We start from the raw sequence: 21,712 nt of genomic DNA on the forward strand, positions 1-21,712 counted from the left end.
CGCGGATAGATGACGTCACAGGGCGTTTCTTCCCGGGCGGAAGCCCGGGGAGCGCATCCCGGGGGAGCGCGGGCCGTGGGTCTTCTCTAGCTAAGCCGGCTGTGAGCTGAGGGGTAGAAGATGAGTCCGGAGCTCCCTGATCATTCGTAGGCTCCAGCGGCGTCCAGCCTCGGAACACCTGCAAAAGCTGCTGGGCCTGGTGGTCGGGCTGTTCTCCCCTTTCTTCTTTGCCACTTCTAGTTGGCCCCCAAGATCTAGGAGTCGGCAGGAGGTGACAGCTTGGGCACGAGACCCAGCCGAGAGGCGGAGGGGGTGGCCGGATGCCTGGCTGAGCGGTGACAGCTGCCTTCCTTCCTGCAGGGACCTGAGCCGCGGCCCTAGGATGGGAAACAGTGCCCTCCGCGCTCATGTGGAAACCGCGCAGAAAACTGGTGTCTTTCAGCTGAAGGACCGCGGGCTGACCGAGGTGAGACCGGGAGGGGACCGACCAGGGAAATTAAGGGGAGCGGGACGGCGGGGTGGTGAAGTTAACCGGTGAGGAATTCTCCGCGCTCTGAACCCCTTTCTCCAGTTCCCCCCCGAGTTGCAGAAGCTGACCAGCAATCTAAGGACCATCGACTTGTCCAACAACAAGATCGAGAGCCTACCGCCTGTGATCATAGGGAAGTTCACTCTGCTGAAGAGCCTCTCCTTGAACAACAACAAACTCAGTATGGCTTTTGCACTTGGGGAGCTCTTGCTAGTGATCAGCTGTTAAGAAGGGTGGTTCTCTCTTACAAGCTTGTTTTTGTTATGAAACTGTGTTGAGGGCAGCCCGGGTGGCTCAGCGGTTTAGCGCGGCCTTCAGCCCAGGGCGTGATCCTGGAGTCCCGGGATCAAGTCCCGCATTGGGCTCCCCGCATGGAACCTGCTTCTCCCTCTGCCTCTCTGTCTCTCTCTCTCTCTCTCTCTCTCTCTCTCTGTGTGTCTCTCATGAATAAATAAATAAAATCAAAAAAAAAAAAAAAGAGAGAGAGAGAGAGAGAGAGAAACTTTTGAGAGCTCAAGATGCAGGAGGATGTCAGAGTCCTTGAAGCTGTCTTGTAATTACACCTACATGCTTCCTCTGGTGGTATGATTGGTACTGGTTTAATTTGGACTTGAAAGGGAAGACCATCTTTGGGATGTAGTGTACAGCCAGCGAACTTAGAAAGGAGATGGAATGGGAAGAGGAGGGCCTAACAAATCCCGCAAAATTGCTCTCGGATTCTGCCGAGGTCCTTTTACAAAAGGAGCCCAATATATACATAAGTGCTTTCCTGTATTTTGACAGCACCCACATTTCCTGAAGACTATGTTGGTAAAATGCAATAGTTATAAATGGCACATGTGAGAATTTTATATGTATTGATAGGAGGCTTATCTTGTAGCCATATAGTTTTTCTAAACTTAAAGGTGTTTCTCAGCTGTATCAGATTCAGGTTTTTATTTTTCTTTGCCAGCTGTTCTTCCCGAGGAGTTATGCAATCTGAAAAAACTAGAGATGCTAAGCTTAAACAACAATCACTTGAGAGAGCTACCATCTACCTTTGGGCAGCTGACAGCCCTCAAGACCCTGAGCCTCTCTGGGAACCAGCTGCAAGCACTACCACCACAACTCTGTAGCCTAAGACACCTGGATGTGGTGGATCTCTCCAAGAATCAGATTCGGAGCATACCTGACACAGTGGGGGAGCTGCAGGTCATCGAACTCAATCTCAACCAGAACCAGGTCTAGAGTTTAAGGGATTTTTTTTCCCCTGCATCACCTGGGTTTAGTCTCCTGTATAATACTTTTCTAAACCATAACCATGGAGCTGGGTATCAGAGGCTAGATGAGCGGTACATTCTATGGGCTGGACTAATTTCCAAGCTCAAAGGGCCATTAGTTGAGATACTGGGTGTGTGTGTGTATTGTGTAGGTGTTTTTAGGAGAGTGGGATGGATAATGGGGTGAGATAATTTCAAAAGTTAGACTGCCTCACAAATCTTGAAGAATTCAGATCCTCCTCAAATATGCCTCTAGTCATCTAGCAAGGAGCTATGTCAGGTAGAGTGGAAAAGAGGCTTTAACTCCTAAGTTCTTGGAGTTGGACAGAATAATTTATTGTCCCTTTTTTGACATCTTTGTCAAGTGTGTCCTGCTTTTACTGAAAATTTTTAAGTGACAGGCTTTCTGGCAATAGCCTGTTTCATTGTTGGACAGCTTTAATTGAAATATTTGAAATTTGTTTCCATTACTTTGGAAACTCCTTGCTCAATATGTATCCGACTGGAGAAATCATCTAGACATAAGGCTTAAATGATTAAACATAAAACAGACTAGGTGACCTTTAATTTTTTAGCGCCTATGGATTTGTATTTGCATAGTCTAATACAATAGCCATACATTGCTGTTCAAATTCATTTAAGTTCGATTTTTTAAAAAAGATTTTAAGGGAGGTGAGTGAGAGAGGGAGGGCACAAGGCGGGGTGCCGGGGGAAGGTCAGGAGAAGCAGAAAGAAGTGGGAGATGGTAGTCAAATCCAATAAGGAATGAGGACAGTGAATCTTTGACTTTGGCAGTATAATGGTATCAACGTACACATAAAAGATTGGCAATAAATGCACCAAAATGTTCACGGTGGCAGATTAGAGGTAACTTTTTTCTTTAAACTTATGTGATTCTCAAATTTTCTATAATAGTGCTTTTAATAGAACACTTTTGTTTCTAAAAAGCCACTGGTGACCTTCAAACAGCATCTTTTTCCAAACAGTGGAGGAGGAATAACAGAAGCCAGATAACACAGGCTTTGGGAATGAGTAGGTAGTGAGAAAATGGAGGCGGTAAAAGAAAGAACTAGGACAAATGGTCAAGTTTTTGTTTTAATTTAGTAAAAAAAAAAAAAAAAAAAAAAATCATAATCGCGCTTTTGCTTTTTCCTATGATTCTTTTTTGTTGTCATTCAATAGATATCTCAGATCTCAGTAAAGATATCTTGCTGTCCTCGCCTTAAAGTTCTTCGCTTGGAAGAGAATTGTCTTGAGCTCAGCATGCTTCCACAGAGTATCCTCAGTGATTCCCAGATCTGTCTGCTTGCTGTGGAAGGCAACCTTTTTGAAATAAAGAAACTTCGAGAACTGGAAGGATATGATAAGGTATGTATTAGTGTACTTCATCACTGTTCCAGAAGTGACAACAGTGAAATAACCTACATGAACATTGATAGCTATAGGACATATGCATAATCCTGTTTATGTCAACAGATTTGTTCCCCATTTTGGAGGTGGAGTCTAAGAATTAGCCAAATGGTATTGTGCCAAGATAACTTTTTCTCCAGATAGCTTATTGTAAAGCATCTTTGTCTTTTGATGGGTATCCTATTAAAATACAAGGGGGAAAAAACCCCTAAACTATATGCTTTAAATTTGCAGTTAGGTCAATTTTGTAGGAAATGAAAAAGACCATACCCAATAAAAACCTAAATGAAAAAAAAAATCACAAAATCCTAATTTAAAAATAGGCTAATATTTGCTTGTGCCAAAATACCACATATTCTTCTTCCATGATTTTTAGTACATGGAGAGGTTCACGGCCACTAAGAAGAAGTTTGCATGATGTTCTCCAGGAACATGGAAACCTTACAGGATACCAACATGGAATCTGTTGCAATCTGGCTGAATCAGAGGCTCCTGTTGTCAAGGATTATCTGCAGTAAGGAGATGATACTTCTGAAGATAATCATTTCAGTGATCTTTTTCCTTTCCAGGACTCATCTTAAGTAAGCTAAAAGAAATCAAGAGATAGTAAGAGTCCTCCATTTTGAGTCATGGATAGGATAAAGGACAATGTTGATCATCAAAACCATCCTAAGTCTGGCTTGAAGAAAAGCAGTAGCTATTTATACAATGAGGGGATGCTACTTGGTAACAGAATCACTCCATATCACAGCTCGAAATTTCATGTTTAGTTTCAGTGTATGAGCTTTCATAAAGTCAGTTGCCATTCCACTTGTGTTAACATTTCATATTTTTATGAAATTTAAATAATTTGTGAGAGGCTACTATATGAGGATTTAGGATTTTATTTCAGTTCATCATTTAATTGCAGTGTTTATATTTGGAATTTATAATGTATATAAGTATGTGACTGTCTCAATTAAAAGTATATTCTGTCAGAGAAGCATCAACACAACACTAAGAGATGTTCCCCAAGGCTGCAGTAGCAAACTTTTTACTATTGCATGTGCCTTATTAGTAGAGGGCTCTGAAGAGCTAAAACTATATATGCAAAACTTGTAAGATACAAAGGGTTTTAATAATCAAGATTTTCCTTAAGCTTTGTTAGAAATAATGTATTTCTGGTAATCCTTTTCCCTTTTTATAATTCTACTAATCGAATTACCTATCAAAAAAACTGCTACAATATTCTAAAATAACTTATGTTTATAAAGTTTATTCTCTGGATGAGAGAATATACTAAATAAAGAATTTTTAATGAACTTTGGCTGGAAAAAGGGTTAATCCTTCAAAGGGAGAAGACAGGAGAACTTTAACCTGTATGTGGCCCTTTGCTTGAAAGTAAACTGATTAGGAAGAAATGTTTCATGTTCCTGTTAAGGTGCTGGAGTACTGAAATGCCTTCATGTGACCGATAAGCATTTTGCAGTATTGGAACCATACTAATTAAGAGAAACTAATACAAAGATACATGACCTCAGGTTGTTACTGACATGAACATTTAGGTAACTACCACTCTAATGTTCTGAGGTTTGTCTTTGCCAGGGCAATTTAGCATGTATTGTCAGTTCTGGTTTTATAAACCTATTTAACCATTAAGTCAATAGATCACAACAGCTTAGTATTTAATCTATATGAGGAAGTTTCTCTGACTTTAAATCTGATCTGAGTATTCTCTATTTCCCATGTTATTTTCTGTTCTCAACATTGGGAGGGTTTGGTTGCCAGTTTATTGTTAGCAACTGAGTTTTGCTTTTTGTAAACATCAGTGCTTAATCTCTAATTTTTAAATCAGTGCTTAATATCTAATAAATCAGAAGTTTAAATTAAACAACTTAAATGTCCCCAGACATTTATTAATTGGAGTTAAAAAAAAAAAAAGTCCCCCATCTCTAAGAATCAGTGACTGCTTTCACAACTTGGACTTATCCTTATTTCCAGTACCCTTTATTCACTCTCATTTTCCTGCCCAGTCATAGTGTTATTCTGCTCTTTAAACCCACAGTGCATTGTCTCCCCTGTAACTGCCTTTACATTGTTTGTTCAGTCAGGAATGCCCTCTCTCCCTAATGTGCTCCTTCTATCTAAAACCCATTTTAAGTCTAAGCCAAATTAATTGCTCTCCCATCTGTTATGACAGCACTTCTCACATTCTATATTCATCTGTCTCTTGCTAGAATGAGCTACTTGTGGGCAGGAACTATGTAAAGTAACATACCCAGATTTCTTTCTTTTTTTTTTTTTTCAAGATTTTATTTATTTATTTGTGAGAGACACACACACAGAGAGAGGCAGAGACACAGAGAGAGGGAGAAGCAGGCTCCATGCAGGGAGCCTGACATGGGACTCAATCCCGGGTCTCCAGGATCAGGTCCTGGGCGGAAGGTGGCGCTAAACCATTGAGCCACCCAGGCTGCCCCATACCCAGATTTCTAATGCACAAGTATTTAGACTTACCTATGAGCTAACATAATGAAGTTGGTTAACCTGTGTGTGGTTTGGAGACCCATATTCTAGTTTGGCCACCAGCCCTAAGTCATCCACATTCTTTTAGAGTTTGGTTGGAAGTGAGTGTAGTATATTAAGACCATGGACCTTGGAGTCAAAAATATCTTGGTTTGAATCCACAATCTGTCATTTATGAATTTGAGCAATTTCTTCTCATCTGTAATATGGCAAAGACCTCCAACCTCTCCGGTCTGTTAGGATGATATGGTAAAAAGATACATAAAGGCACTTAGCAGAGTGCCCATAAAAGAGTAAGCAATCAGTAAATGGTGCCATTTATTTAATCTGTAAGGCGTTAAAACAGAAGTTAGCAAGTTGTACAGAAACAGAAGGCTTGAAGCAAATACTATATTTAAAAGCATGAAAACAAAGAACTAGAGAATAAGGAACTTGAGTATCAATCTGAGAAATGCAAATCTGATTAGGAATATAATTGGAATAACCTAGAATTTTGTTGAGTGACCTAAAGAAAGTAACATTAAAAACACTAATAAAGTACAACTGAGTATACAATGTCTGGATTAAGAGATTTATAATTCAAACATGACAGGAAAAGACCTAGAGTCGAAGTGTGGTATAAAAGATGAAGGAAGTGTGAAGGAAGGAAGAAACAGGCGTAACTATTGGGGATAAATATCATTGTTAAGATGAAACCTAAAAGTGCTTATTGTTAAAAAAAAAATTAAATGGGGGCATACTATTTTTTAACTCTTTAGTTACAGGTCAAAGTTATGTGAAGGTCACACAACAAGTAAATGACTAAAGCAAACTTTGAAACCAGGTGGTCAGACTCTAGACCTTGTGTTAACCACTTTCAGGTACTACCTTTCAAAAGTAATGGAATCAAGTTTCTAGATAGCGTTACAGGAGAAAATCAGAAAAGGCTTTAAGTCAACAGCTTCTCTTTCTAGCATATTATGGGCCTAATTTCTAAGGCCTCGTCCCTCTTCTTTCTCAGTAGCAAAAGGTTTGGAAGAGTTTGTAACCTGGGATCCAAAGATGGGCTTTCAAGACCTTTTTTTTTAAGATTTTACTTATTTATTCATGAGAGACACAGAGGCAGAGACATAGGCAAAGGGAGAAGCAGGCTCCATGCAGGGAGCCCGATGTGGGACTCGATCTGGGCTGGGACTCCACGATCACGCCCTGGACAAAGGCAAACTCTAAACCACAGAACCACCCAGGCGTCCCTTTCAAGACCCATTGATGCATGATTCTTACTTATGCATGATTCAAGTTTTTGTTTATCTACTTCTTTGGGGAGATAGGCCATGTTGTCTTTCATCAAATCCACAAAGAGATTCCTGACCCAAAAAGAGCTCCACCCAAGAGAGAATAGCAACTATATTAAGCTCTTATATTTGTTGGGTGCTGCTCTCAGTCCTTTACCTGCATCACCACACTGACTTTTTTTTTTTTTTAAGATTTTATTTATTTATTCATGAGAGACACGGAGAGAGAAAGAGGGAGAGACACAGGCAGAAGGAGAGGCAGGCTCCATGCAGGGAGCCCAACGTGGGACTCGATCCCAGGTCTCCAGGACCTATGACCTGGGCTGAAGGCAGTGCTAAACCGCTGGGCTATTGGGGCTGCCCCACACTTACTTTTTGTGACAACTCTATGGAGGAGGAATATTAATCCTTATCTATAGACAAGGAAACTGAGGCACAGAAATGGGCTTACAGTCTCAGTAAGTGGCAGAGTATAAATTCAGACAGTTGAGTGCCTTAGCTTACACTTCTAACCAATTATATTGTGGGGCAGCATTTTGGTATCCTCCGAACTATTGTCTTTAGCCATAACGTAAGAAAAATTTTGGGGGGATGGGAGACGCCTGGGTGGCTTAGCGGTTGAGTGCCTGCCTTCGTCTTGGGGTGTGGTCCCAGAACCCCAAGATCGAGTCCCACATTGGGATCCCTGCATGGAGCCTGCCCCTCCCTTTGCCTGTGTCTCAGCCTCTCTCCGTGTCTCTCATGAATAAAAAAATAAAATCTTTAAAAAAAAATTTTTTAGGGATCCCTGGGTGGCGCAGCGGTTTGGCGCCTGCCTTTGGCCCAGGGCGCGATCCTGGAGACCCGGGATCGAATCCCACATCGGGCTCCCGGTGCATAGAGCCTGCTTCTCCCTCTGCCTGTATCTCTGCCTCTCTCTCTTTCTCTCTCTCTCTCTCTGTGACTATCATAAATAAATAAAAATTTAAAAAAAAAAATTTTTTTAATGTTCTATGGGCATTTATGTATACCACAATCCCCAATGTTTTATACTTTCTTACTTTACATATACCATTACCTGCCAAACTACTGCTTTTTGCATTGAGCATTTCGTTTCTTTTCTTTTTTTAAGATTTTATTTATTCATGAGACACACACAGACAGAGAGAGAGAGAGAGAGAGAGAGAGAGAGAGAGGGGCAGAGACACAGGCAAGGGAGAAGCAGGTTCCATGCTGGGAGCCTGACATGGGACTTGATCCCAGTTCTCCAGGATCAGGCCCTGGGCTAAAGGCAACACTAAACTGCTGAGCTACCCGGGCTGCTGCCCATGGCATGGAGCATTTCTATTCCAGAGGGCCTGAATGAATCTCACTCTAAATATTTTCCTCTTCAGCCTGTGAAAGTCCTCATGTTAACAGTAGCTTCAGTAGATGGGTTGTAGTTGTTGCTCATAAACATCCTTTCAATCATTAGTGTATTAAAGCTCAAATGAATAAGAGACTCAGAATAATTAAAATGAACCTCATAACAAATTGTAGGAAAAGTCCTGTCAGTATTTCCAATAAAAAATGGGAAATGTGCCAAAGACAGCTTTCCATCAGAGTGCTTCTTGATTTATGGACCTTTGCTTTATTCAATTTGTTACGAGCTAGTGAAATTATTCACCTTCCCCTGGCTCCCACCAAATAGTTAAAAAAAAACCACATTACCTATTTGAAAGAACAATTCCATTAGTTAGTTATAAAATTTAATTGTAAAGATCAAGCAGTGGTTATTGGTCAAACCAATCCACATTAATAGCTTTGAAGTATGCAGACACTAGTTCTTAAATAAAGGTGACAAATACCAAACAGATTCTTCTAACACTGTTCAAGATCTAAATAAATTGTGATTCTGGACGTAATTCAATCCACAAGGCTAACTGAATGATAGTGCAGTCATCAATAATTAAACCAAAGGCATAATGTTCCAAATCACTTTTTAGTTAAACAATAAATTCTAGTTTTAAAGTCTAAAGCTACAAAATAATTCAAAGCAATCTAACTATTTTTCTACCTGAGATCAAGTTTCTTTTATCCTATCTAAACATAATTCTTAAAAAAAAAAATAAACATAATTCTTGGCTTTGAGGTAAATCTGAATTCACGTGATATACTTTGTCAAACTTTTCCAAAAAAATTTAAGCCCTGCTTTAGAGAGAAATTCTCATGTTACACATACATATTTACATATTTTTTTCTTCAAAGACTAATGACAAATTTATGAGGTTAACAAGCATGTAATGGGACCATGATACTAATAATGTGAAAATAAAAAGCCATTCATTTATACAAAGTGTTCCTGTAAGGTGCAATATGAAATGGGATCACTATGTACATACACAAATCACCAAAAGTTCAGCAACTAAGGTCACTTTGAAAAAATTCTATTTTTTTGGAGTAGAGGTTACCAAGTTGTGATGTATAACAAAAATATTGTGTATAAAAGCTCCGTTACCAAGGATTAGCCTAAACTGGCAATAACTGCAGCTTAAATTAAAAATTAAACCCAGCTAGAGCTTTACTGTGGCTATGCAATTTTTGCTTTGTGGCATGCACGTTTTACTGAGGTAACAACCTCTTATCTCTTGCCTCTCCTCCTTATGCTCCCCTTGCCCTCAGTTTCCTTCTTCATGGCTGTCTTTGGCAATGCTTCCAAATCTTGAAAGCAAAAGAACCTGCTAAAGTAAATGAGAAGGATGAAAAATAACACGATATAAGATGTATAAAAACCAATCTAAAACTACGAATCAAGGAAAAAAAAATATACAAGGACAGCCGAGCAGTAGTGTACCCTCAAAGGAAAGAGAACATTAAAAAAAAAAAAAAATAGGGGATCTGTACTCCTGGCCCTTCTTGCACATTATCTCCTGATTTAGAAGAGCATGGAACCAAAACATCAAACTCTGAAAAGGTAATGGCTTTGAAGGAGGAGCTAGAGAAGTGAATACATGATAAAGAAGTACAGCAGCAGCTTTAGCTGTCAATGAGTTTCTTTGCTCTGGCATTGGCAATATCAATACGATCTTTGTTGGTGTCAGCCTGAAAAAAAGAAAAATATATCAGCATTATGTTACAAGGTAAGCTGCTCTAATAAAAGTTAAATTTCATATACTTGGAGTAACTGACACACTGAGAAAATTCAGGAAACACAAAGTCACAAAATTCATTTTGGGCAAGAAGAAACAGAACACGAAATTCATTTGGGAAAACTGGGTATATAAACATAACAAAAATATAACAGAAGAACTTGACCGTATTTCATGAATTCTGTAACATTTTTTCATAGTTTAACTGGGATGTATGTTATAATCAATGGCATTTTTGATGCAGTGAAATTAAGAATGCTTTTTGTTACAGATTTGGACACTGTGGAAATCTTCCTGAACTGAATCATAGAATCTTATCTGAGACTACTCTAGGTCTAACCCAGAGAATCTGAAAGAACATTCTTCAAGATTTTTTAATAGATACATTACCACCTGCATCAATATCTGAATTTAAAAGATGGGTAATATGTAAACCCACAAGACAGCTTTGAAAGCACCTTATGAACCACTCTTTGCCTCAATGAAATACACTGTTAAGTAATTCAACAGAACTAAGTTTAAAAACTCACCCCATCCTTTAAAGCACACTGAGGTTTTTAATGAAATAACAATAACAAGAATGGCTTTTAGGCACAACACATCCAAAAAGCGAACATAATTTCACTTTTGGTATCTTTTATATCATGTGAAGTAAAATTAAATAAAAAAAAAAGACAATTCCATTTTTCCTTTACTCATAGGACCCTGTTTTGTGTGTCCACTCCACAAGAACCATTGTGTAGAACTGATTTTCACTTACTGATTTATGAGATGAGGATTTAGGAACTTACATAGCCCTCCCAAAGGTCAGAGTAGACTGTAAGCTTCGTATGTGAAATTTTAAATAAAACCACTTCATTCTAAGGTCTTGCTTTCAAAATGAACCGACTGCCATGAGCAAAAGATAGGAGGACCTAGCTGTAATTTTTCAATGTGTTAGAATTGCCACCTCATCAAAAGTATAAGACCTGTACGGACAGGATCATCTCTTATTGTTCTCTCCCCAAAATATCAAGCACAGATGTACATTACTGAAGTATGGTGGGTATCTCAAATTCCTGTGGCATGAAGGAGGATTTACCTTTTCTGTGATCCGGTCTATTTTTCGATTTTGAGCCTCAATCTCATTGCCCATTTCCAGGGCCATGTTTTTTAGGTTTCCTAGGATACTGCCCACTTGAGTCAGGTTCTCTTCCATCTCATCTTCTCTAGCATCATTAGTTATACTGTCACAAAAAATACAGTAAATTCAATACTTTTGGTGAATTATAAACAGACTAAATCTGGATTTAGTTTTTATATAAATAACCAAAATGACCTCAGCAAGCGTTAGACCCACAGCAATGCAGGTTACCATTCTTGAAAAACATCCTGTGATAGAAACTGAAAAGGATAACCAAAGAGAACAAAATGTCTTAAAGCCATATAGGAGAAGAAACAACTCTAGAACAATGGTTCTCAAAGAGTGATCACAATATAACCTGGGAACTTATTAGACATGAAAACATGCTAATTCTCACTCTCTACTACAGATCTACTGAATCAGAAACTGGAAGTGGATCCCAGCATTCATTGTTTAAATAAACCCCCAAGTGACTCATGCACCTTAAGTCTAAAGTATCACTGCTGTAAAACAGGCTGTAAAATTCTGGCTCAAAGGCAAAAACTGGCCTTCCACCTGATTCTGTAAATAAGGTTTTACTTAAATACAGCCATGCTCATTTGCTTACGTATTGTTTATTGCTGCTTTCACCATAAATCAGAGTTTAGTAGTTGGCAACAAAGACCAGGCTGCAGTCTAAAATATTTACCGTCTAGCCCTTTACTATTATCCTTATAGGTATCTAGCCAATCCCTAACTCTAGATTTTTTTTTTTGGGGGGGGGGGGGGGTGCCAGCATGGAGCCCAACATGGGGCTTGAACTCATGACCCTGAGATCAAAACCTGAGCTGCGATCAAGAGTCAGATGCCTAACTCACTGAGCCACCCAGGCACTCTTATATGATACATTATTTTTTTTATTTATGAATTTATTCATGAGAGAGACAGAGAGAGGCAGAGACATAGGCAGAGGAAGAAGCAGGCTCCATGCAGGAAACCCGATGCGGGACTTGATCCCAAGACTCCAGGATCACGTCCTGGGCCAAAGGCAGATGCTCTGATGCTGAGCCACCCAGGCATCCCATACATGATACATTTTAAAACACATTTTCCAGGATCCCTGGGTGGCGCAGCGGTTTGGCGCCTGCCTTTGGCCCAGGGCGCGATCCTGGAGACCCGGGATCGAATCCCACATCAGGCTCCCGGTGCATGGAGCCTGCTTCTCCCTCCGCCTGTGTCTCTGCCTCTCTCTCTCTCTCTGTGACTATCATAAATAAATAAAAAAAATAAAAAAATAAAAAAATATATATATATATTAAAATAAAACACATTTTCCTATTTATAGAAGTAAAACATGCTTACTTGGGTAATTTTGAAAGTACTGAAAAATATAAAGAAACATTAATCCATCAATGAAAGTCAATAACCACAGTCAACATTTTGTTAGAAGGCAGATTTTAAAATGCATTTTCAAATGGAATAAACACTATTTCTAATTGATGAGTTAGGGTTCGTGTATAACAACACCCACCCTCCTGAGCCATTCATTTAGGAAAGGGGTAAAAACATCAGGAGGAGCTGGCATACCGTTTAATGTATTCACCGCTAGCTGCTCCAGGGGCTGGTTGTTGAGGCTGCCCATTTGTCACTCGGCCTGGCTGCTTAGATACTACATTGCTAGGAGAGTTGTCTTCACCATCTCCCCATGTTGCCTTGTAGGCCTTACCAGACTCAAAGTTCTTTGTCCTATATAAGAGTCGGGAGTGTAGAAAGATATGGAAAAGCAAGAGGGAAAAATTGTAATTATTAGTTCTTTTTACCTAGAGGATGACCCTAGCAACCTTAGCATAAAAGCTACCTACAGCTAGATCTAGATTAGCTATACTATGCTCTGTTGCAATACGATATATGGAAAAAAATGAATTGTGTAAGCCCAATGACATTAAAAATTCTTTTAAAGGTTCAACTATTTCTATGAAATGTTCACTAAGTAGTTAGCAAGTAGTGAACTGCAATTATCTGATTTTCCAGGTTCCCCTAGCCTTTGACAGTCTTCAGAAAAGGAAACAGTGGAAAAAATTCCTCAGGAAAGGTGTTCCGTGATGCCTGATGAGGTTCCTGGAGAGATCTCACAAGGTGATGAGGGATGAAAGAGAAAAAAGGCTGAGTACGCAACACTCAGATCCCAGATGCCCATTTATTTGAACCAGAGTAGATCCAGCTGATTCAGTTTTTAAAGTTAGAATTTTGCGTTAAATTAAAAAACAAACATCATGAAGGAAAGGCATAAGAATTATTTCCAAATTGAACAGCCAATGATAACTATCTGAAACGCTCTGGCACCAGTTATAAATTCTTTGATTTAGGGCTTCTTCATTTAAGAGTTTACTTTTCCTCCTTTTAAAAAAATGATCCTAAATCCAGACCTTTTAAAAATAAAAACATATACTTTAGGTGTAACTGATAGACAAAACCAGAGCTTAACATAGGGATTTACCATTCAAACTGGTAATAATGGCAAGGGGGGGCGGGGGAAGGCCTTGTGAAGCAACTTTTAAATGACTGTTACAAAAAAATAACACAAAACTTTTTTACTGATTATTTGGCTAGGTACACTTTTCACTTACACAATTTTAATTTTTTACTTTTCTATAAACAAAAAGTATATAGCTATAATATTGGTCTCTGATTTATTCCACATAATATGTTAATGAGGAAGTTTCCAAACTGCAAAAACAGAGGAAAGATTTTTATGAAAACAGTAGCTCCTTTCTTAATAGACATAAGGATTCCTTTTTAGCAAACCTATAATCAGATCTTAAACCTTAATCAGATTACAGAAAGGATATTACTACCTTTTTTTTATAAGAGGTACTGAAAAGGTAAATACATCTATGAACACTGAAGAGCTAATCAAAGTGCCTTTCTTGGTTCCACTTTAAGTGCTCAAAATCAATTTCCTACTTGGGCTACTATGTTTAATTAATCAATTTATTAATAAGCCATGTTAAATCTGTCTTGGAACAAGGTAGGATATACCTTTTTTTAATGAATATTTATATATAATTATCTGTTAGTTTGGTGAAACCCATTTTCATGTATTCTTTGTTAATAAGGTTAAGTCTCAGACAAAATTCTAAAGCAGAAGAATTCCAAGTGAATAAAATAAACAGCATATTAGTTTATCAGAAAGTTAATAACCAAAAAAAAAAAAAAAAAGAAAGTTAATAACCAGATGTATTAATAGAAGTAATAGGGACGCCTGGGTGCTCAGTGGTTGAGTGTCTGCCTCCGGCTCAGGGTGTGATCCCGGAGTTCCGGAATCAAGTCCCACATTGGGCTCCTGTATGGAGCCTGCTTCTCTTCCCTCTACCTATGTCTCTGGCTCTCTGTGTCTCTCATGACTAAATAAATAAAATCTTAAAAAAAAAAAAAAAAAGAAAAAAAAAAAAGGTAATGTAAATGAAGTTTTTCTAAAAAAATTTTTATTTATTTGAGAGACAGAACAGAAGGAGAGGGAGAGGAAGAAGCAGACTCCCTGCTGAGCAGAGCCCGATGTGGGGGCTTGATCCTAGGACCCGGAGATCATGACCTGAGCGAAGGCTCAACCGGCTGAACCACTCAGGTGCCCCGATAAGTGCAGCTTTTATCAGGATGTCACATTGTACAACAGATCAAAGAGTGAGGGCTGGAATTCAAAAGTCACTAAATAAAAGATACTATGTTTCTGAAAGCCATAGACATAAAGAGTAGACTGGGACAGGACTTGCCAGCTCCTGGTCTATCAAGTAATATATATATATGCTCCAACCTCCTTCTCAACCTTAAGAGATAAGATTTGAAATTCCTTTAAGTTTTTAGAATTCTTCCTGCTAGAATTAGTTATAGGGAGCTTAGGATGCAAATAAATTGTCTTAACATGATATTATGAATGAGTTTCAATTAAAGCATGGTCTGTGGGAAGCCCGGTGGCTCAGCAGTTTAGCGCCGCCTTCAACCCAGGCCCTGATTCTGGAGTCCCGGGATGGAGTCCCATGTCAGGCTCCCTGCGTGGAGCCTGCTTCTCTCTCTGCCTGTGTCTCTGCCTCTCTCTCTCTCTCTCTCTCTCTCTCTCACTCTCTCTGTCTCTCATGAATAAATAAATAAAATCTTAAAAAAATAAAATAAAAAAATAAAGCATGGTTTGTGTTATAAACAAAGAATCAGACTGATTATCAAATCCTCCCTTTAAGAGGCCTGAATCCTAGATGTTTTTCTAATATCAAGGAGAAATGTACAAAAAGCTGGCTTTGAATTTTTCTTTTTACAGCTTTGCATTGGGTTGTCATGTTTACTTTCAAATGAGTTGGGTAAAAAACCTGCACTTTCTTCGTGCAGTTATAACATGCTCTGCGTGTTTATGAAGAGACGATTTTTAAATGGTGTTGATTTTGTATCTTCATCCACACGACAGCTTCATGTCTCTTTTAGCACCTGTACTCTAGGTAATCCCTTCCAGTTTATCCTGCCACTTGTCATTACCCTGGAGTTTGTCCACCGGCAAGGGAATACCCTTGAAAGTTTCTTGGTAAGAAATTATCAAGTAGCTGCCTATCTAATAATGATGATGATGATGGTTTTTTTTTTTAATTTTTTTTTTTATTTTTATTTATTTATGATAGTCACACAGAGATAGAGAGAGAGGCAGAGACACAGGCAGAGGGAGAAGCAGGCTCCATGCACCGGGAGCCCGACGTGGGATTCGATCCCGGGTCTCCAGGATCGCGCCCTGGGCCAAAGGCAGGCGCCAAACCGCTGCGCCACCCAGGGATCCCGATGATGATGGTTTTAATCTTGTCTTCTTTCAAAGGGTCTTAAAAGCTTTAAAGGTAATATTTTCCAAACCTGACTGGACACAGGGCAACCTGGAGGCATTTGAACACACACACACAGATGCATAAAAGTTACACTCTGAAAATTCTGCTTTAGTATGTATGGAGTAGAGTCTGGGAATCTTTTATTGCTGTTATTGTCTTATTTAAATTCAAAAGCTCATTTAGCTTCCCAGCCAGGAAAAAGAAACTGTCTAGAGACTTCCAATCTCTTGTAGGAGTATTTTAGTTATTACTCCAATAGTCTACCTTTTTTTTTTTTGATTCCCCAGCCCCACCCCCTCCAATAGTCTTAGTATTTCTATATTGGGACACTGAGCTATTAATCTGAAGGAAGCAAAACTACACACCAACATTTCCTTTTTCACAAAGGCCACAAGATTTGTAGTATATTGACTTAAATCCCAATCCTAGACCTGTCATTCCATAGCTGTAGAACCTTAAGCAGATTTCTATCACTGAGCATCCTTTTTCTTATATGTAAAACTAAGATAAAATAACAATACTGTTCTAATATTTTACAGGGCTATTTTACTTTACAGGGCTGTGAAAAAATTCTACTGATAATGGGTATAAATTGCTTTGAAAAGCATTAGTCAAATATTTTTATTCTTTGGTTTTAACCTCAACCTGATCCTTAACAGTTCATGTCCCTTAGTGCAGGGATTACCAAATGGCATGTTTACTCTTCTGGCCCATTAACACTCACTAGCTTTGAGATCTACAGGTAGCTGAATACATTTGGAAGATGGCTACATAAAAAGACATCTAAGCCCAGGTTGTTTTGGCCTACAATAAGAAGGAAATGACTCTGATCTGCGACTGAACTCTTTTGCTTAATGAAATTTACAGCCCTTCTGGAAGAAATAAGACTTCATGATAAAATGCTTAAGCAAATTTGTGATTGAATTGTTATTAAGAATGCCACCTGGATGGGATCCCTGGGTGGCGCAGCAGTTTAGCGCCTGCCTTTGGCCCAGGGCGCGATCCTGGAGACCCAGGATCGAATCCCACCTCGGGCTCCCGGTGCATGGAGCCTGCTTCTCCCTCTGCCTGTGTCTCTGCTTCTCTCTCTCTCTCTCTGTGTGACTGTCATAAATAAATAAAAATTAAAAAAAAAAAAGAATGCCACTTGGAAAGTCAGATTTATCCTATCAATTTTGAGGAGTCTAATAATCATTACCATTTTTCAGTATAAATATCTCATTCAAAAATGGCAAGATTGAAATAAGAATTTGAAATATCGTTTAATCAAGAAGCTGCTGAAAAGCAGAAAACGAGTATTAAGATATGATCACAGGGTGCCTGGGTGTTTCAGTTGGATAAGCATCCGATTCTTGATCTCAGCTCAGGTCTGATCTCAGGGTCTTAAATTCAAGACCTGCACTGAGTTCCATGCCCAGCTTACTTAAAAAATAAATTAAAATGGAAAACAGTTTAAAAAATTAAAAACAGATATGGTAATTTTAATAATTTATTTAGCTTTGGTTGTCAACATTAATAATAACTGAATAAAAATAGTAAAAAGAAAACCCAATATTAGCTATAATTCTTTCATAACAGGGAGAATGAGCACGAGTGTGTGTGTGTATGTATGTGTGTGTTGGGTGATTACGCTACAAGAGAGAAGAAAAAAGAGGGCAAGAAACAAAGGGTAAAAAATCAAATGTTTAATTTTCTAACCTTTACCGTGGTCTTCACAGTTCCTATTATGATCCAAAATTAAGGAGTCGAACATTATACTAAACAGTAGGCAGACTACAGGGTTAACTTTCATAAAATATTAAGATTAGTTAGCTCTGTATTAATTCAACATGAAACCAGAGCAAGCTAACACATGACAATAGGAATTACAGAGCAGATTAAGAGGGAAACTCAGATAAGGTATTTGAAAGCAAGAATAAAGTAACGTTTTAAGTTTATATCCCACATTGTTCCAAATGGTATTCAAGGTGACTAGCTTAGCAATTAATTCCAATTTGGTAGTGGCCTAAGTTATGGAGAATCCACATCATTAAAGGCAACTCTTTAATAGGAAAAACCTTGATTCTGGAACCAGAAAGGCACAGGGAAATAACAGAAGATAGGATGCTGCAATCGAAGTCCTATGGAGAGAGAGAGATTTAGCCTGAATTCCCTTACCTTTCATCAGAACTAGGATGAAGCAATTCTCTATAAAGATCAACTTAATTAAAACTTCTTAAGAAACTTCAGGGGTGTTTTCATTTTTATAATCTTAAATGTTATTTAGCAAAAACTTAGTTGTCAGAGCTATTAGTCAAAGGGTGGCATTATAAATTAAGAACATTTTGTCAAGTCCATCTTTTGGCATACAGCACCCAGAACAAACTCACTTTACATTACACACCACAGCACAATATTAAAGACAGTTTCCACCATTCACAAAATCCATGCACATGCACAGAAAAGCCTTTGAAGCATCACCTTTAGATAGCAGATTAACAGCCCAAACTGCGCCACAAGACTGCATCTTAAAGTTCCCTTTGATCAGTTATTGAGCTCGGCTCCTGACGTTAAATCTTCATTTTTAGTAAGCAGATTAGAAAGGAAGAGATTAATTGAGAAAATGAAATGCAGAAAAGAGTGAATGCCAGTCAAACAGAAGTTTAGAATTCTAAAAACATAATGCATTTAAATTCCTGCCCAGTTTCATAGAAACGAACATCTGAGAATCTAGATAAAAAGAACAATAGGAAAGTGATTTAAACCACAGCACACTTCATTTTTCTTAAAAATGTCTGGATGATGATATTCTTTCCTAAAATAATGAAAATTAGTATGAAGAGAAGGTAAAAACTAATGGAGAGGTTCTAAAATTTCTTCATTCTTTCCTGGTGATTACAGAATTCTCCTAATTATTTGTTATATACTTTATTTACATTTAATTAAGAAAAATATTTTTACATGTCTAACTCTCCCATCAGTCAACAAATTTCTTAAGAACATTCAATCAGCAAGTATTTATTGAACACCTACTATGTATCAGGTACCATGTCACGTAGATAAAAGAATAGAGTAATGACAAATGAAACAGTTTCAGAGCCATGCCTTACTCATCTTTGTATCTCCAGTGAGTAGGATGGGGGGAACTCCAATGATGACTAAAATATAATTTATCATTTATTTTAACAATGAGAGCTGATTTGTATCTCAATATGACATAAGACTTGAATAGAAAAAATCTGTAGTACCAATTTTGAACTTCTCTAATAAGTGGTCCAGAAATACAAATCTGTCTTCAAATCATGTGTTTGCCATTGTAAGTACACATCAAAGAGAAGCAAGTTCAGACAGAAGAATACCTTGTCTGAGAATAGTTACACTGGGACACCAGAGAGTTTACTTTTCTGAGACTTCTCATTTTTAGTCTGCTTCCTTTTAAACTCTTGTTAATTAGTTTAACAATTAGAATGACAATTTATCAAAGTTACTGTCAGAGATAACAGAATTTTTAAAAAGGATCTGTGCTATCTGTGCTATGATTCAAATAGCAGCAGGCTAACAATGATACCTATTCACAATCTTAAAGTTTAATCCTGGTAGTCTGTTTAAATTGATAGTCCTTTAAAAAGAATCCACTAGGGCAGCGCCGGTGGCTCAGCGGTTTAGCGCCGCCTTCAGCCCAGGGTATGATCCTGGAGACCCGGCATCGAGTCCCACATCGGGCTCCCTGCATGGAGCCTGCTTCTCCATCTGCCTGTGTCTCTGCTTCTCTCTCTCCTCTCTGTGTATTCTCATGAATAAATAAATAAAATCTTTGGAAAAAAAAAAAAAGAATCAGCTATAGTTAAAATTCCCTTCTCATTCAGGGTTCTGTTAAGTAATGCAATTTCCACGTCTGTTTTGTTTGCTGACTTGGCTTCAATGCAATACTACTAACCAAAAGAAATCTCGAAGAACAAATCTACTCAAGACATTTCCTATAAAGCAATACATCTAACAACAGTGACAACAAAAAATTCTTTTCCTGTCAAAGTCAAGCAATGAGGCATCTAGTTAAAAGCTGAAACTCTGCCTGGTTTTGAATCTCAGCGCTTCCATTTCTAGTATAACCTCTTTGTGCCTGCTTCCCCACATGTAAAATGGTGGTAAGAACAGAATCTATAGAATCCATCTCATATTAAGGTTATGATTAGTATTACATTTAAAGTGCTGAGAATAGGGCAGCCCAGGTGGCTCAGCAGTTTAGTACTGCCTTGAGCCCAGGGCGTGATCCTGGAGTCCCGAGATCGAGTCTCACGTCAGCCTGTCTGCATGGAGCCTGCTTCTCCCTCTGCCTATGTCTCTGCCTCTCTCTCTTTCTCTGTGTCTCTCATGAATAAATGAATAAAATCTTAAAAAAGTGCTAAGAATAATAAGAGTCTACATTATTATATAGGCCCAAAAATCTCATCCAAACCCTTAGATGTAAGACATTTTGAGCAGTACCACAAAATCAATAAATACATGAATATTTCTGTAGTGAATCAAACTAACATTTACACTAAGTGTGATAAAGATTATAAATAGCTTCACTTCACGTTACATTTTTATAGCCTAATTAATGAGTTGTGGCACATTATGGGGAAAAAAACCCCAAACCTAAATGCTTGGTTTTCAGAGTTTTTCAGATTTCTAAATGGCAGATAAGAGATTGTAAACCTGGGTTTTTATTACTATCAGAATTAATACTAGCCTTACATGATCTAGCGTCTGCCTTTGAGAAGCTCATGTTATGGCTATTTATACGATAAGCCTAACTAAAACCTGGATTAGTAGATAAAATTAGAAAGATCAAGACACTGGCAGGAATAATAGTAGATAGAGCTGAGGATAAGGATACCATATAGGCCAATGAGTCAATGTTATAAAGAAGAGATAGGCACAAGGAAGGCATTAAAATCTGACATCTTTAAATTGGAATATCACTCTCGCTTCAGGGAACAACTGTTCTCTTACAGAAGCCCCTTGATTCCATCTGTTAAGAAGTGCCTTCTTCTCTACCTACTGAGAAAGGGTTCAGCTGAGGTGAGAGGCTGCAGACTGCCTCAGAGTCATACTCTATCTTCTCTCCCACGAGTGTCCCAGAAAATCCTGCGTTTGCTTGGCTGGGGTATATGAAGTGAAATAGTAATACTTACTAATAATTAATACTTCTGTCGTTCCATTTCCCACTTTCTAAGATACTAGAACATCTGAGGATTCACTGCTTTTCCTGTTTATCAACTCCTGACTCAAAAACCCCTGATTTTGCTCTTTTTTGCTCTTTGTTTTAGGGAGAACTTCTTCAGCCTTGCTCTTCTCCTAATACATAATCTCAGGGAAATTAATTTGATTTTTTTCTCCTCTACACTTTCAAAAGGGCACATAGAGCACAGAAGAAAAGCACAAGTTTATAAAACATAGTTAAAGAATTTATATTTAAAAATCTGTGCATTTCTAACTTGTTTGCTTAAGGTAATCTGCTAAACCCTGATTGACAAGTCATAGTCATTTAAAAATGCACTTTCAGAGAGTCAACCAAAGTCTAAACAGGCCAACAAATTTGTCTTAGAATAGAAAGCCAATGAACAAGACCAGGAAGAACACTGTCAAATTTTAACTTGTTATGCTCAAAACAGACACTAGAGTTGACCAATAAGCAACTTAATTCTA

General features: G+C 38.3%; 2 protein-coding genes across 6 annotated transcripts in view; one reads left to right on the plus strand and one right to left on the minus strand.

The window, feature by feature from the left end:
• Window positions 1–15: 15 nt before the first annotated feature.
• On the plus strand, window positions 16–5,068 carry LRRC57 (leucine rich repeat containing 57). Its single transcript, XM_041744160.1, has 6 exons — window positions 16–271; window positions 361–466; window positions 572–710; window positions 1,482–1,750; window positions 2,971–3,156; window positions 3,575–5,068. Exons 2-6 carry the CDS (start codon window positions 383–385, stop codon window positions 3,614–3,616), a joined length of 720 nt encoding a protein of 239 aa, XP_041600094.1. The 5' UTR covers window positions 16–271; window positions 361–382; the 3' UTR covers window positions 3,617–5,068.
• A 3,623-nt stretch (window positions 5,069–8,691) lies between these two features.
• Window positions 8,692–21,712, minus strand: part of SNAP23 (synaptosome associated protein 23) — a 35,391-nt gene continuing 22,370 nt past the window's right edge. For all 5 annotated transcript variants that reach the window (XM_041744085.1, XM_041744086.1, XM_041744087.1 and 2 more), the window contains exons 6-8: window positions 12,774–12,932; window positions 11,166–11,310; window positions 8,692–10,037 (exon numbers count right to left, since the gene is read on the minus strand). In XM_041744085.1, the coding sequence (XP_041600019.1) occupies window positions 9,972–10,037; window positions 11,166–11,310; window positions 12,774–12,932 (370 nt within the window). In that variant the 3' untranslated portion in view covers window positions 8,692–9,971. The remainder of the gene's footprint in view (window positions 10,038–11,165; window positions 11,311–12,773; window positions 12,933–21,712) is intronic.

Source organism: Vulpes lagopus, chromosome 2 (genome assembly GCF_018345385.1).
Source record: "Vulpes lagopus strain Blue_001 chromosome 2, ASM1834538v1, whole genome shotgun sequence".
In the NCBI taxonomy this organism is placed as follows: Eukaryota; Metazoa; Chordata; class Mammalia; order Carnivora; family Canidae; genus Vulpes; species Vulpes lagopus.